At 36.9% G+C, this 16,286-nt stretch overlaps 1 protein-coding gene across 3 annotated transcripts; it reads left to right on the forward strand.

The window, feature by feature from the left end:
* Positions 1-707: 707 nt before the first annotated feature.
* LOC113709412 (starch synthase 3, chloroplastic/amyloplastic) lies at positions 708-14,813 on the forward strand. Of its 3 annotated transcripts, none has more exons than XM_027232174.2 (16): positions 708-1,509; positions 2,323-2,386; positions 2,483-3,904; positions 4,472-4,686; positions 4,925-5,195; positions 5,825-6,000; positions 6,286-6,393; positions 6,902-7,011; positions 8,590-8,695; positions 9,563-9,733; positions 9,870-9,998; positions 11,189-11,371; positions 11,804-11,935; positions 12,019-12,130; positions 13,611-13,734; positions 14,113-14,813. In XM_027232174.2, exons 1-16 carry the CDS (start codon positions 1,381-1,383, stop codon positions 14,240-14,242), a joined length of 3,582 nt encoding a protein of 1,193 aa, XP_027087975.2. In that variant the 5' UTR covers positions 708-1,380; the 3' UTR covers positions 14,243-14,813. The 3 variants fall into 3 exon arrangements, 2 of the variants coding, with proteins under 2 accessions (XP_027087975.2, XP_071922332.1); XR_011821472.1 differs by lacking the exon at positions 14,113-14,813 and adding an exon at positions 12,875-13,038 and having other exon boundaries at positions 1,237-1,509; positions 13,611-13,680; XM_072066231.1 differs by lacking the exons at positions 11,804-11,935; positions 14,113-14,813 and having other exon boundaries at positions 1,237-1,509; positions 12,035-12,130; positions 13,611-13,680.
* The last annotated feature ends 1,473 nt before the right edge of the window (positions 14,814-16,286 follow it).

Below are 16,286 nucleotides of genomic sequence, written 5' to 3' on the forward strand. Positions count from 1 at the left end.
AGGGATATGGACTTTAAATTCTGTCCAATGCTTTTCTCTAGCCTTGATCAAAACTAATCTTATTGTTTCAGCTAAATCCAGTATTGGTATGCTTGTGCCTCTGTCGCTCATAGCCCAAGCTGTCTTAACTTGTCCCATGTGATTCTTTGCCCCCATGCCCCTTCCCCGCCGCTTGGTATCCTTATCCTCATAGATAGCTATCTTCGGATTAATTTTTGCCTCATCTTGTACCTTTTTTTTTGACAAGAAGTTCATCAATGACACTTAAATTAACCCCACAAGATACAATCAAAAGGCTGACTTTTGGTTGCACCCATGGAACTTAAGTACTACTCACGTACACACTCAACAAACGATGTGGGACATAGAAAGAGGGAACAGGGGAGCCTCTACTAAGCACTAACTAGCACTCCCTAACTAGCCTCATCTTGTACCTGAACAGCTTCTTCACTGACTCTGGATGTTTCAAGAGTGCTCTTTTGCTCCTGCCTTTCCTTTGCCATCGCTCTCATCAGTGCCTCTAGGTGGGGGTCATTTCTTGGGGACAGTTTGGCAATATTGGAAAGTAGATGATCAATTAGTGATTAACAATTATGCCTCTCCCAGATCAAACTAGTCAAAGATCAATTAAAGTATATGCCTTATCAGTTCACCATTGAATCATTATACTAAATAAATCAATCAAAGCCACCCTCGTACGTTTCTTTAGACAAACCAAACTCTTTTTTATCTCCAAGTGTCACTTGACCCCACCCTATTATTTCCAGTTTTGATTGGATTGCCCTGCCCCAACCGGATCAGCATCACCCCGGAATGTCGCATTCTAGCTACATCTTCCCATCTCCAGAAATTTAAACCCAAAAATATAAAAAAGAGCATGTAATACTTACTAGTAATGGAACCCAAAAATCACCACCCTTGAATCCAGTAGATAACCATTCTCAGCCGTAGGATTATTTCACGCAATTTCGTTACATTTTTTTTTCGTTAAATATTTGATTATGACAGAAAAGAAAAGAAAAAAAAAGGAACATTTTGCTTCTAAGGTTCAGAATTTTTGGACTCTCCCGTTCTGTTATCCGTGAAAGAAATAATACTAACTAGTAAGAAAAGCTGATTACCAAAGCAGGCTGAGCACCTCATCTGGATTTTAGTGCAGATATTTTTTTTTCGATTTGTTTAATAATAGTAAGCACATACTTGTACTATTATTGATTACTACAGATACAGAGAGAGAAAAAGTGAGATTAAGTACAGAAGGGATTATCAATATCCATATCAATTCAATCAAGTAGAGAATCAAAAGGGGACGTTTTTAACCGATTCCGAGGTTAAAGAAAGAAGACAGACCCTCATGAAACATTCTTGAAGATATCACCAATGGAGGTCCCTTTGCCACTGCAGAAACCATTGAGTTGTAGAGCAGTGGTTAATGGTAGAACCCACATCAAGATCACGCCTTTTTTGGGATTCCTGCCTCATAGAACCACAAGCTTGTTGTCTTCCCAAGTAAAAGTTTGCTTCTCACTCACTGTTTTATTTTCTTACAATGCTACTATCGTGAGCAAATTTCCCCTGTTAACTATGGTAGTGATGCTAGGGGTTCATATTAGCATTTAATAAGTGCTTGTGTGTGTGCATGTCTTGATATTTGGTTACTCGTTGCTTTTATGCGTAAGCAGAGATAGAGCTTGTCCTGTATCAATCAGAGGCTCAAAATGATATCTTCAGTAGAACCCTTTTGTATAAGGTAGTGATTATTGATTGGATTGCACTTTTTTTTTTCTGAATTTATAATCAGTCTTGATGGGAATTAGAACCGATTGATGTCTCTTTAAGGCTAGTGTGTTCGCCTCCTCCCCCTTCCCCTTCCTCCTCTCTCTTTCTCTCTTTCACACACACACAAACACAAACTGAGTACATTGCCGCTGATCGTGATGACATTCTAGCTGTGGGAGATGGCCTGCGGAGGGGTGGCTTTACCACTTGAGCTAAAGCTTACTCTTTTCTAGGCGTAGTTTAGTGGCCACTTTTCATTAACATTTTTTGTATGCATATAAGCTGTCTCACAAACTGTTAAAAGGGTTTGTCTTTGTATTGTTTCTTGGTAGGCATATGTTTCTGGTCAGTTCGTTCTATTTGGTTGTGTGCCCTTTGAGGCAGAACCAGTTGTCTGTTAATACTTATAAGACTTTGTTCAATGCTACATCAATAGCAGTTTCATTATTTCTGTCAAATTCTGGTAGCTTTTTGTGTACATTGTGGATTATAGTGGACTTGCTGCGTTGATATATTTTATCCTATCTGATGCATTTGTTATAGTCTTCTTTATGGAGCAAGGACTATGGGGTAGCTCACATTTCGCATCGAATCACTGCAAGTGCAGGTTGGTTGCTTTCATTTTTAAGTTTCCATTGAACGTCTTGGACTTGAGCTATTTCTCTAATTTTCTTAATATTTACTTGAATGTTGTATTGTGTAGATTTTTCTAGAAGAAGACAAAGAAGAACACCAACTCCTAGAACTCAAGACTCTACACCAAAAGGGTTTGTGCCAAAAACACAGCCAGGGACAAGCAGCCAGAGAAGAGATCAGAAAAACAATGGGCAGAAAGAAAGTCAGAGTAACTTGCCACCCAAGGATCTTGGGACTGCAAACAAAAATAGAATTGAACTCAAACAAACCAGTGAAGAACAGGATGATGACATTGAACAAGCAAAGGAGGAAGATTATGAAAATGAAATTGACAATGTTGTTGAAGAGGACTGGCCAAGCCGGAAACCACCACTTGATGCTGAAATGAGCAAGTTGACAGAAAATGGAAGAATTAGATCTGGTAATAAGGACCTCACTGAGACAAATGAAGTAAGAGGAGTTGCAAAGGAAAATGAAGTTGACGGTCATTTGAGTGGAATTGCTTTAGAAGATCAGCCATTTGATGTTATCGCAAGTAATAAGCCCGTCGAAATTGATGACCCAAAACAGCAAGACACAATTAAGAAAAATGATGTAAACCAGATCGGGAGTACTCAAATTGTCAAATATATGAGTGAAGATGAATTCTTGAAACCAGAGCAAAAGGAGAAGGATGATTCTTCTCTAAGGTTAAGGATGGAAATGGAAGCAAATTTACGCAAACATGCATTGGAAAGGCTTGCTGAAGAAAATTTTGAGAAAGGAAACAGATTATTCTGTTATCCTGAATTGGTAAAACCTGATCAAGATATAGAAGTGTTCCTCAATAGAAGTCTATCCACATTGAGTAATGAACCTGACGTACTGATAATGGGAGCCTTTAATGACTGGCGATGGAAGTCTTTTACTACGAAGTTGGATAAGACAAGTCTCAATGGTGATTGGTGGGCTTGCCAGGTCCATGTTCCTAAGGAAGCATACAAGATAGATTTTGTGTTCTACAATGGAAAAGATGTCTATGATAATAATGACAAAAAAGATTTCTGCATTACTGTTGAAGGTGGTATGACTGTTCCTGAGTTTGAAGATTTCTTGCTTGAGGAGAAACGCAAGGAGTTGGAGAAACTTGCGAAGGAGGAAGCTGAAAGGAAAAGACATGAAGAAGAACAGAAGCGCATAGAAGCAGAGAAAGCTGCACGTGAGGCTGATAGAGCACAGGCAAGAGAGGAGGCTGCAAGGAGACAGGAAATGTTGAAAGAGTGGATAAAAAAGGCTGCGAAGTCTGTTGATGATGTCTGGCACATAGAACCTAGCGATTTTAAAGGTGGGGACAAGGTCAGGTTGTTCTATAAAAAGAGCTCAGGTCCATTGATTCAGGCTGAGGAGTTATGGCTGCATGGAGGTCACAATAAGTGGAAGGATGGGCTGTCCATCTCAACAAAGCTTGCCAGATCTGAGAGGAAAAGTGGAGATTGGTGGTATGCTGAAAGTAAGTATGATATCCTATGTGATTTGAATGATCAATGATGCATGTTGGTATTCATGATAGAGTATGATATGAAGATTCTTTTTGTCAAGTAAAATGTTTACCTTACATAAGAAGTGCTTCATCTGATTTCTAGTTTGTTAGGATTTGGGGAATCGGTACTTAGACTGGGTAGAGCTAGTCTTTTGAAGGATAAAATTGGATTCCATCAGTATTGATTTCTTTGAGAGAATCTCATTTCCTGAAGTGATAATATGAACCTGTTTATCAGAGTTCATGCAGATTCTTAATTTATCATGAATCTCTGAAATTCTTCCTATTCGGAGATCTACAGTTGTGCACTATTTGTTGGAGATTTCTTTGTGCATCTTTTACTGAATTTTTGCGTTTATGATAAACACTTAAAATTTTTTTTTAATAATTACTTGAACCATTTTTTTACTTGCAGAGACATAATATATTATTTGCAACAGATGTTTGTATCTCTGAAAACTTCATGCACTTCTTCTTCAGCTTTCTTTTTCCATTGATGTTGCAATTTTATCTGATCTATTTTTATTTTGTTTACAGTTGTTGTGCCTAATCGTGCCCTTGTCTTGGACTGGGTTTTTGCTGATGGTCCACCTCACCAAGCAAGGGTTTACGATAACAATGATAGGCAGGATTTCCGTGCTATTGTTCCACGGCGTGTTCCTGAGGATCACTATTGGGTTGAAGAAGAGCATCAGATATACCAAAATCTCCAAGAGGAGAGACGGATCAGAGAGGAGGCCATCCGTGCTAAGGTTGATGTTTTGAAAAATATATTCAAAAGATGTTGTCAAAATGGCACCTTGATTTCAATTCTTTATGATGCAAAATTGATGGAGTAGAGAAATTCTTTTCTAACTGCTGCCTGTGCCCTTCCAACCCCCCACCCCAAAAAAAAAAAAAAAAAAAATCAGTCCAATTCAATTTTTCTTTATGGGAAAAATTTCTGTTGATATATCTAAATCTTAATCTCTCGTGATCTGCCATCTGTAGGCTGAGAAGACAGCATGGATGAAAGCAGAAACAAAGGAAAGAACTTTGAAAACATTTCTTTTATCTCAAAAGCATATTGTCTACACTGAACCTCTTGATGTCCAAGCTGGGAATGCTGCAACTGTTTTCTATAATCCTACCAACACAGTCTTGAATGGGAAGCCTGAAATTTGGTTCAGATTCTCATTCAATCGTTGGACTCACCGTATGGGTCCATTGCCACCACAGAGAATGTTGCCTGCTGATCAAAGTTCTCATGTTAAAGCAACTGGTGTGTATTTTTTGCTACTATGTACAGCGAGGAAGTATTTTTAGGTTTATTAGTTTTCTTTAACAGATTATTCTGTTTCCTGCTTGCATTTTGATATTTAACAAGGCTAGGCATTTTTCATCTGGGGAAGAACTGACTGAAGTCTTTGCTTCCCTAGATCAAAATTTTATTTAATTTGTTCTTTCAGAACCTTTCGGCAGACCTCTGTTTACCTTTTCTGCACATACATTTGCTCTGACCCAAGATAAGGTGGCTAATAGTCGTCTGTGATGTTTTGGATGCTTACAATACAAACTTATGATGTGTAACTAAAATTTCTGAATTGCATAAAACTTTTCTGCATAAAACTTTTCTGGAACGCAACCATGACAAATAAAAAAAGTAGCATCCTGTAAATTTTACATGCACAGTTTGGTAGAACCAATTCATGGCTTAGTAGGAAGATTAACAATAAGTGATGCATATCTGCAGCCACCTGTATTCATGATACATTGCGTGAATATGGATTCCATTTTCTCAGCACTCTTAAGACTATATACATGCTGGATGTATCTTTTATTCATTTGCAAGTAAACCTTGAATAAGAATACATCCAAAATAATATTCTTATGCCTTTTTCTTTCCCATAGTTAAGGTTCCTTTAGATGCATATATGATGGACTTTGTATTCTCTGAGAAAGAGGATGGTGGAATTTTTGACAACAAGAATGGCATGGACTATCACATACCTGTTATTGGAGGAGTTATCAAGGAACCCCCGATGCATATTGTGCATATTTCAGTTGAAATGGCTCCCATTGCAAAGGTTGGTTTCAAGGTTTTTTCAGATATGTCAAAAAGTGAACACAACACACTTGCTCATTTGTCCTTGATTAATTTCTCCAACTGTTATCAAGAAAGTAGTAACAGTTTCAACTGTTTCTTTCTCTGATATACTGATGGTTTGGGAGAAACTTCTTTTTTGTGATGCATGTGATTTGTACCATTTAGGATTGGTGTTGCAGTTGATTCATGCTTGTAATTTCAAAACCATTTTGATGAAGGCTGTGGTCATCTACTCATTTTTGCAATTTTCTCTATGCTTTAACAGGTGGGAGGCCTTGGTGATGTTGTCACTAGCCTTTCCCGTGCTGTACAGGATTTAAAACATAGTGTAGATGTTATCCTTCCGAAGTATGACTGTTTGAACTTTAGCCATGTAAGTTTTCATCTGTTTATATGGCTGGGTGTCATGTCTTCCTTACGGCTGTGAATAGTGGCCTGCAGATTCTATTTATTTACTTTTCTGATCTCTTAGTTTGATGGAATATTTCTTCCAATGTATTAAATGTGTACTTTTATGGATCAGTCATATTTTTTAAATGCCGTCATTGGGCAGTTGAAACAGTCTGACTATTGCAGTCATTGCAGTACTATGATGATTGCACATCATTGATTATTTCTAACTCAACAGAAGTCTTACTACACTAATATATAGACAGATGTATATTACACAATATTTCTGGATATTTGCTTCCTGAAATGTAGAGATCTAGTGCCTGATCCATTGTTCTGTATGACCAGTTCTCTTTTTATGCTAATATTGTTAGCCAATCAGGAAAACCATCTTAGATGTTATTTTTATAGGAAGTGCTTCCTCATAATCTGTTGGCTGAACTAGTAACCTTTTGCTCGAGAGCTGATTAGCTCTATGTCATTTGAAACAGGTCAAGGATTTTCAGTTTCATAAAAGCTATTCTTGGGGTGGGACTGAAATTAAAGTTTGGTTTGGCAAGGTGGAAGGCCTCTCTGTCTACTTTTTGGAGCCTCAAAATGGGTAATTGCTGTAATACCCATACTCCTTTTTTTCTGTGGTCCCCTTGTTTAATTCTACTACGATTTTGCTGTATAGTGCAAACACTATTTAGGGAGTACTTGATGACCAGTAATATACTCAATATTTTAGCTTCTCTTGCTAAAATGCTTCCTGATTCTTTTTATTATTGTGGTACATTCAAATGTTCTTGATAAAATTAGTCTTTTGAGTTATTTGTAGGAAAGTTCTTTCTACACAAATCACATGACATGAAAGGTATTATGTTTCTTGATTTGTTCTTTGAAAAATGGGTAATTAATATGGGTAACTTGTATCCCAACTTATGGCCTCCTCATATCTTCTTATCCTTGAGAGGGCTTTACTTCCCTCTCTTATGTACCCATAGCTCTCACGAAAATCAATTTGTGTTGAAGTGCATGTTTCTTCTTGGCAGTTTCAAAATACAAAATGGAACTAAAGAGTTGGTCAAATTAGAAAAAAGTAATTACAACTAAATGGGGCTATTTTTTTTTTTCCATTGCAAGTAATTATACTAAGTATGTGGTCTTGGAATCTACATCTCAGTTGACCATTCAATTGATATGAGTCAACTCATCATAGTTGATAGATCATTTAAGATGATAGCCTATCCCCGCCTTCATATTTTGCACTATAAACTCTTTCTCTCTGGAAATGTTATCCCTTAAAAGGTTGTTTCGGATCTTTAGGTTCTGATTGTCTCACAGAAAATAAGCTAAACAAGATAGAACAAATTTCTGGAAAAAACTGTATTAGTATAGCTGTCTCGTCTAAAATTTTTGACAGGAACACATAGAAGCTTTACTCAGTTTGAGAATTTGTTCCTGGTTGCCATATCATTGGAGAAATGGGAAACTTGGTATTTCCTTTTGCTTGGAAATTTATGTTTCCTGAAGTAATGTATTGTGTCTCTTCTTCTTTTGAGTTCTGAATCAACAGAGACGTGACTTTTTATTTAGATCCTTTCTTTCCTTATACATGTTCCAACAACTTGATTGCTACTACGAATTTGATGAACCTTGGCATGTGATTCCTTTACAATTTCATAATGAAGGTTTATATTATTTTGCCTATTTTGTGCATTTTATTGTAAGCTTCACTTATGTTATCATCTAGTAAAGAGGAGAACTTTTCATGCCATCTGTTTCTATCGTTTGAGTCTAGAGTTTTGCTTTGTCTCTGGATGTGCATGTTTGCTTTCTTCCAACAAGTAGAAGGGTAGATCAACTTCTAAGTTGTCTACCTGAGAAAATGAAATGGTGCAGTGAGTGAAGTCTTTATTATGAATTGATAATTGGCTAACTAATGTCAATTTGTTTGGTGCAGTTTGAGATTTCAGTTTCACTATGTTTTTAGATACATTTTTTCTATCGTTCTCTCTGAAATGTTGAGTGGGGAAAATCAACCTTATGAAGGATGATAAAAAAGAGAATGAAGTTGTTTCTCAGTTACTTCACATATTCAGTACAATTATACATCATATATGTTCTTTCCCTAGGTCTTTGTAAATTTGTTTAGGGGAAATGGCTGTTGTATTATACATTCATTTGCCTGTGGCAGGTTTTTTGGGAAAGGCTGTATATATGGTTGCCATAACGATGGTGAAAGATTTGGTTTCTTTTGTCATGTTGCTCTTGAGTTCCTTTTGCAAAGTGGATTCCATCCAGTAAGTCTAATTTTTCATAAAGTAACAGTCATTCACCATTAAGAAAATAAATTTTAGTTTTGTTCAGATCTGATGTATGAGTGGTTTGTTAAAGTACTATATCCAATTTCTCTGATCATGTTGATGAGTGATGCATTGTGTGAATGGAGGCACTTCTTGCGTATAGATTGCTCTGATATCTAAAAAGATGCACATAATCAGAGATGACTTTTCTATTTACTACCTAGTTGATTAGAGCTTCTTCTTTCCTTAGGTTGTTTTAAAGCTTCTGAAAAGAATACATTCTGGAAAAGCTGTTTCAAAGTTTAAAAGAGAGCACGTGTTGGCCCAAATGCTGAAGCCACTGTTCTCCAAAACTATATTTTTACTCTTGTTGCTGCCAGTGTCACCTTCCCATTGACATGGAAAAAAATAACCTACAAGTTAGTAAAAAAATTATTTACACAGGACTTTTCCTGTTGAAGAACCATTTCTCAAGTTCAAAAAAAAAAAAAAAAAAATATTTTAGAGGTAAAAGCTAAATGTGAATACCTTAAAACCAATTTTAGTTTGAACCAAGCTGGAGCCTACTTCTTTTGAGAAAACAAAGGAAGGTGTAACTAACTTCTGATGTTCTGATTTTGATTTTCATGTTAGTTCTTTGTAAAGGTACATAGAGTAAGTATATTCTTGCTATCATCTTTTCCTTTCTCCTGGTGCTTCCATTTGTCCTCTCTGTCTGTCGAGCAGTAAAACCAATTTTTTAACTGTATAAAATCCAAGAAATTTGTAGGCAGTACGTGCAAAGGCCTGATTAGAGTATGTGCAAGGAACAAAATTGAGAGTCCATTGCTTTGATGACATTTACTGTTACTTTTGTTTTGACAGGACATTATTCATTGTCATGATTGGTCTAGTGCTCCAGTTGCATGGTTATTCAAAGAACAATATATGCACTATGGTCTTAGTAAAGCCCGCATTGTTTTCACAATACATAACCTCGAATTTGGAGCACATTTGATTGGCAAAGCAATGGCATACACTGATAAGGCTACAACTGTGAGTGCCTGATATACTCTATACTCATTTTCCAGCCTGTTAATGATTATATTCTTTACCTTCTGTTGCAATGAAAAAAGTTTCTTCAATCAGTATCACAGACGCCATAAGACTCTGAATGTGTCTTCTGCTTTAGGTCTCCCCCACTTATTCACGGGAGGTCTCAGGAAATCCAGCAGTTGCTTCTCATCTTTACAAGTTTCATGGAATACTAAATGGCATTGACCCAGACATATGGGACCCTTATAATGATAAATTCATTCCTGTAAGTATTAAAATTTTTTAATCTTCTTTTTCCCTGCTTCTCTGGTACCTTCATTCATCTTTTTACCCATAATGGAGTAAAACTAAATCTATCTTGTTAAATTCCATTTTGTTATATCATTGACTTGTTATTTTATGGTGCCTGACTTTAGGAAGGTTATGGTATTTGCTACTTCAGTACTTTGTTCAACTTTTAGCAGATTTAGTGTGCCTTACTGTCTAAATAACATCAACACCAATTGATATTGATCAATTATTTGGTACTGCTGGATATTTGCACTGGGGATAGGTTTTATCTAGTACAGAATGAGATACTTTTCTGGAGATGATGATAGAATTTAGAGCTTTGTGGAGCAGCAGGCTAGGGTAAGGCTACTGAAGGTACAAACAGAACTGAAGGAGACACTGTAAGATAAGAGATTAGTTACTGCTAAAAAACATTGTGTGTAATGAACTAAGCAGTCTGAGGTTTAATCTTGGTAGAAGCTAAAGGACGATAAGTGGCTCTATGGGAGTCTTTTTATGCATGTCCTGTATATTTCAGCTGCTCTTAGATGATCTAGATGACTTTCTGCTTTCTTGAACGAATCAATTGAAATGTTCTTTGTGCTTTGCATAAAATTTTGGTCCCCTTTTGCGGCTATTTAATCTTCTTACTTTCGATTCTATGGAGCTATAATTTGTTTAATGAGCAAATTCTAGTTTTTGATAGGCTAAATCTGCAGCATTGATGTTATCATGCATCGTAACTACTGCATGAAGGGTGCTCTAGTACTGTGGTTTCTTAAGCTTCAATTTGTGATATGTTCTTGCGAAGGGGTAAGTTTTCCATATGTTAATTGGGGCCCAAGCATTCCAAATTTATGTTTGATATGTGTTTGAAGGCTCTATGCATTATGTGACTGCCTAGTATGTTGCTGGCTCTATATGTTGATTATGCCTATGAAGACAATGTTTGGTCACTTACTGCAAATTTTTGGGTTTCCTTATGTAAAGAAGAAATAAATTAATTGAGGAAACATTTAAGAGGAGGAGAATTTCCATAGAGGACCTCAAATGTTTTTTATAAACTTTTTTGAGTCTCCAGCCATGGTCTGACAATATACCATAAAAGGGAGGCCATTTTTTGAAACTGGAAAATTCTCTCCTGTCTAAATTTGTATAATGCTAATGCATTACTAATTATTGCAGGTATCTTACACTTCAGAAAATGTTATTGAAGGCAAAAGGGCTGCTAAAGAAGTTTTGCAGCAGAAGCTTGGCTTGAAAAGGGCAGACCTGCCTCTGGTAGGAATTATCAGTCGTTTGACTCACCAGAAAGGGATCCACCTAATAAAACATGCAATTTGGCGCACTTTGGACCGCGGTGGACAGGTTTTTTGCTTCTTACTTCCTTCTCCGGTTGCTCATAGGGTTCAAATTTAACTGATTGCTTACCCTGCATCTGATTGTTCGAGGATTGCATTTGACTCTTCACCAGATATGAATCTATACCATGGACTTTTGTAGTTTCTTAATAACAATGAAATTTTTTAGTTTTGACGTGTTGTTGATATCAATCTAAACTTGCCCTTTAGCCTACTTTTTGTATATTCACATGTGATGTCAACTTACCTGTGTATCTCTATCTGGGTGGTTTGGAGCATTGGGTGGATAAATGAGCTGTATGATTGTGAAGTAAATCATACTAAAATGACCATAATGTGCATATACATCGATGAGTTGAAAGTTCTGATGCTTGTTTCCAATTAGGAAGTGGTTGATATGTCAACCCTGTATTTGGTGTTTTAACGGACTATGGTGCAGGTTGTCCTGCTGGGTTCGGCTCCTGATCCACGCATCCAAAATGATTTTGTTAATTTGGCAAATCAATTGCATTCTTCTCATAATGACCGTGCACGCCTTTGCCTGACCTACGATGAACCTCTGTCTCACTTGGTATTCACTTGTGGAACTTCCTCTCCAGTTTCACATATATTTTCCAGTTGCACTTGTATTAAATGGTTCATTTGAAATTGCAGATTTATGCTGGTGCAGATTTTATTTTGGTCCCTTCAATTTTTGAGCCATGTGGACTCACTCAACTTACAGCAATGAGATATGGTTCGATCCCTGTTGTTCGTAAAACTGGAGGTGTGTGGATAAATTCTGGTCTTCTGATATTTCTGGTGATAGAAAATGGTGACTTTAATCTGTTACCTTTTCTTTTTGCTGAATCCTTGTGTTTGGGAGGTTTCTTTTTCTGTTGTTTTTTTTTTCTGAAAGTTATTATTGAACTGAGCCACCAAACTTTGGCTCAGTGGACACCAAAAAGAGATCAAGTCCCTCTTTGGGTTGTAGGTTGGGGGTTCGAAACGCACCTGTAGTGAAAAAAATTCAAAGGAGGTGCCAGAGCACTCCTTTGGTTTAGTCGGGTCTGTACAGCTGCTAGCTTCTTATACAGCCTCTTTTAGGCTCCCTCTCCCTGTAGAATATGATAGATTAGGTTGTAGGTATGTTATCGTTGCAGCAAAAAAAAAAAAAAAGAAAAGTTATTATAGAACTGTCTATTGCATTCTAGGAGTTCAGTCGAAAGTTTTTGCGACTCTATTATGATTAGGATATTGCTCTCTCTCAGAAACTTTGCCGAACAAATTTCTATTCAAATGGAACTGCTATGCCACCATGATATTTTTTGGTTCGTCTAAAGTTCTGCTCTATTTTTTCTTTTTTCTCTTTCTTTTTCATCTTTGAATTTAATCTCCTCAAAGAAATTTTTCTGTACGGCATAGTTTTGGAAGATTAGGACAAAAAGAAAGCAGGAGAAAAGAAAAGAGAATCTTGCTGAATCATTACCCATCTTGTTTGGGTGTTCACTAACAAGATGTGGCCTTGTAGGACAAGAGTCGACGTGCAGTGATCCCATTTCTGCTCTTTTATTCCTTCACTAAACAAGTAAGAGTGAAAGTGGCAGGCTTTCTCTTCAAATAACTTTTCTTTGCTCCCAAATGAGCTGCAAATGTGTAAAGGATCTCTACACCAGCAGCACAAAAAATTTCAAGGCAAGACCTTTCACAGTTAGGATGTCTTGCAAATTGCTGTTGCAAACCTCATCTATTCCATTGTTTTTTTTTTCTTTTAAATTTTCTTTGAAACTGATAATTTTCTAATTTCAGTGAAAGGGCCAATCATTTTAAATAACAATCATCTTGAGTTTAACAAGTTGTAAAATGTGCTTTTCCCTGAATCAAATGAAGCAAATTTGGTTTGAACTGGCGACTTGCATGTATAATGAGATCTCTGTTGTGCCAATTTGAATGTTGTCCTTTTATGGCCACAAGAATTTTGCCTCTGTCATATGTCCAGTAGTTGTGTGACATCACCTGCAGCTTGTAATCCACCTTGAGGTTCCCTAGCATAATTTCCCAAATCTGGAATTCTGGGTACTCCCACTGTGAGGTATTTAGGCAATGTGTCAGATCATATTTAAGCTTTTCAAGTGACTAAATTCTTTTCTTTCTATGTCATGAAACTTTACTAGAACTGGAATGTTGAGTTCCTTAATCTGCATTTATGGCAGTTTTTGATCTTGGATTTTATTTTACATTGACTGTCTTTTTCTGCATCATTCTAGGGCTTTACGACACTGTATTTGATGTTGACCATGACAAAGAAAGAGCACAAGCTTGTGCTTTGGAACCAAATGGATTCAGTTTTGATGGAGCAGATGCTGCTGGCATTGATTACGCACTCAATAGGTAAAATTAACCCGATCCTATTGGGTTGGAGTCCAAATTTGGCACTCATTCCTGCAGTGATAGTATGCCTATTTTCTTCATATAAATAGGAATAGTTAGATCCTTTTTCTCTTTACTTCCTTTTGGAACTTCGTGGGCCAGTCAGAAAGATTAGGCAAGACAATTCTAATGTTTGAGCGTCCAAGTGCTGTCGTAAAATGCTCTACGATTTTTATTTCCATATCAAAAAATGGAACAAGAAAAAATAGTAAAGGAAACTATGCTGTGGGAACAGAAATGTGTTTAAGGGGAAGATAGGAAGCAAGAAATAAGGGGCCTACTTAATTGCTAGTTAACTTGGTTATGAGATGTAACTTGCTTCCTGTTTCTGTTTCTCAGAGCTTTGTCTGCTTGGAATGATGGCCGAGACTGGTTCAATTCGTTGTGCAAACGAGTAATGGAGCAAGACTGGTCTTGGAATCGCCCTGCTCTTGATTACTTGGAGCTCTATCATGCAGCTCTAAAGTAAAACAAGAAATAGTGAGATGGTTCAACCTGCAGAATGGGATGGGCAAACGGTTTAGTACAGAGAGATGGATGTACAGTTGAATACTGGTTCCTGGTCTAGTTTTGCTTCAACACAGACAGCAATGTAGGGCTGCATATAATTCCATTTACTGTAAATAAAGCAAAGGCAGTGCCAGTTGAAATTATGGATGTGGTTCCTGCAAGTTGTGCAGCATACAGGAACACAGCTGAGGTCAGATAATGTAGTCTTAGTACATGGTACATATTATTATCAACAATCCAATAACGACAAAGTTTTTTGGGGGCATCATTACGAGAAGGGTGGCAAATTATTGAGGAGAAGTTTGGCGTTGCCATTTTGAGCTTGATTTCAGATATAGGATTAACAATATCGATTTGTACAGAGATTGAGAATTTTTTTTTTCTGTTCCTCTACCAAAAAACGAAAAAAGTGTTCTTTTTTTGTTTCTTGGTGTATGTTAAGAGTTCGTGTTGGTGGCACCAGTCATTCTAAGGTTTTGACCGGATAAAAAGTTGGCAGGCATGAAATGTAGATTTGCAGCCTTCGTTTCCTCTATGGCCCCCAAGGTTCTACTTTCTTCTGCACTTCATTTGTCAAATGCTGTAGACTTTAGAGTTGCTCTTAAGTTCCCATTTCTACACCCACTTTGCCAGTAGTCTCCCACCTTCAAGAATATCAGCTTAATGGGGTTGGCACTTGGCACTCTAATCTTTCCCAGAATATTATCATTTCCAAAAACACTTTTCCAAATATTGTCCAAAGCAATTTGATAGCCCACATTTCCTCCCCGTGGAGAAATTGTAATCTATCCTTTTCTTGACTTTTAGCATCTTTCCCCATCAATCAATCAGCACGATTCATGACACGACGAAGAAGCATGTGTTGTCCACAAACATGAAACCTCAATTGCACCAAATGGTCAATAATCTTCTCTGATTCAATCATTTATGCGTTTTTGCTAGATTTGCTTGCCTTTTCCTTTTCCCTTTTTTTTTTTTTTGTTATTTTTTGGGTAATATGCTAGATTTACTTTCGCGGTGTGCTGTCTGATACGATTTATCTACATGCACGTACGACATAATGCAGCAACCAGAAAAACGGGGAAAAAAGAAGAAGAAGAGGGTGCAATAGAGATGTTCTAACAGAGAATTAGAGATTGTAAACGCCTGATGGAGTGGACTAAAAAACATTGAAAGAGATTAAAGGTGGATGGGTACATGGCAAAATCTAAATTTGAAGTGACATGAGAGAATATATCAAAGAGTGAATAATTAACAGAATCATCCAAGAATGTCGTACGAGCACAATGGCAGAACCTGAGAAGGTTAATGCTTCTTAGTCATGAGTATTGATAATACATACATATTGATATTGGGCAATCGAATCTTTACTGATATATATATTGGGGTAATCGAATCTTACTGATACATGTTTGAGTGATCGAATCTTAGTTTATTAACCTCACAAACTTTCAAGTAATAGAAAGTTTTGGCTAGCACTGAAGCGACCAACTCTCTGTGAAAATGATAGTTGTGATTTGTGAAGTCGACTGTTGACAGAAGTTGGCATATTCAGTGGACGATTTCTCTATTGGCTTTAAGGGACTCCCACCTTTTCTCTTTGCATACTTCTCTATATGTTATGATGACGAGAAAGGATAAATCTATATCTTTATGTTATGGTGACCAGAAAGGATAAATCTGTATTAATGTTGTCCACGAAAATCAAGTTAGTAGTAGATAGTACGTGTTGTGCTAAATTAATGAAATGGTTACTGTGATTAACAGAGCCAATGAGTTGGTGCGCTTTGATTATTTACAGTTAATGTGATGCATCTTGGCTCTTGGGTGTGGCAGTAATGAAGACAACTTTCTTAGGAAAAACTGTGATGCTGAACCAGTTAACTGTATCTATCAAAATTTAGTTTAAATTCTCTAGAAGTTTGGCTGGACTCTCATCAGTTTCGAACTTGAACAAGCATTTGCTGTAAATCACTTGAGAAGCTTATTTTCTTGCATGCACT

This window comes from Coffea arabica, chromosome 9e, assembly GCF_036785885.1.
Source record: "Coffea arabica cultivar ET-39 chromosome 9e, Coffea Arabica ET-39 HiFi, whole genome shotgun sequence".
Lineage (NCBI taxonomy): Eukaryota > Viridiplantae > Streptophyta > Magnoliopsida > Gentianales > Rubiaceae > Coffea > Coffea arabica.

What these genes read in the sequence shown, in the direction of transcription:
- LOC113709412 (XM_027232174.2), top strand. Translation starts at nt 1,381, where the DNA reads ATGGAGGTCCCTTTGCCACTGCAGAAACCATTGAGTTGTAGAGCAGTG. An exon ending in TGCAAAGTGGATTCCATCCA is followed by an intron (nt 8,696 to 9,562) that starts GTAAGTCTAATT and finishes TTGTTTTGACAG; the next exon opens with GACATTATTCATTGTCATGA. An exon ending in TGTTGTTCGTAAAACTGGAG is followed by an intron (nt 12,131 to 13,610) that starts GTGTGTGGATAA and finishes GCATCATTCTAG; the next exon opens with GGCTTTACGACACTGTATTT.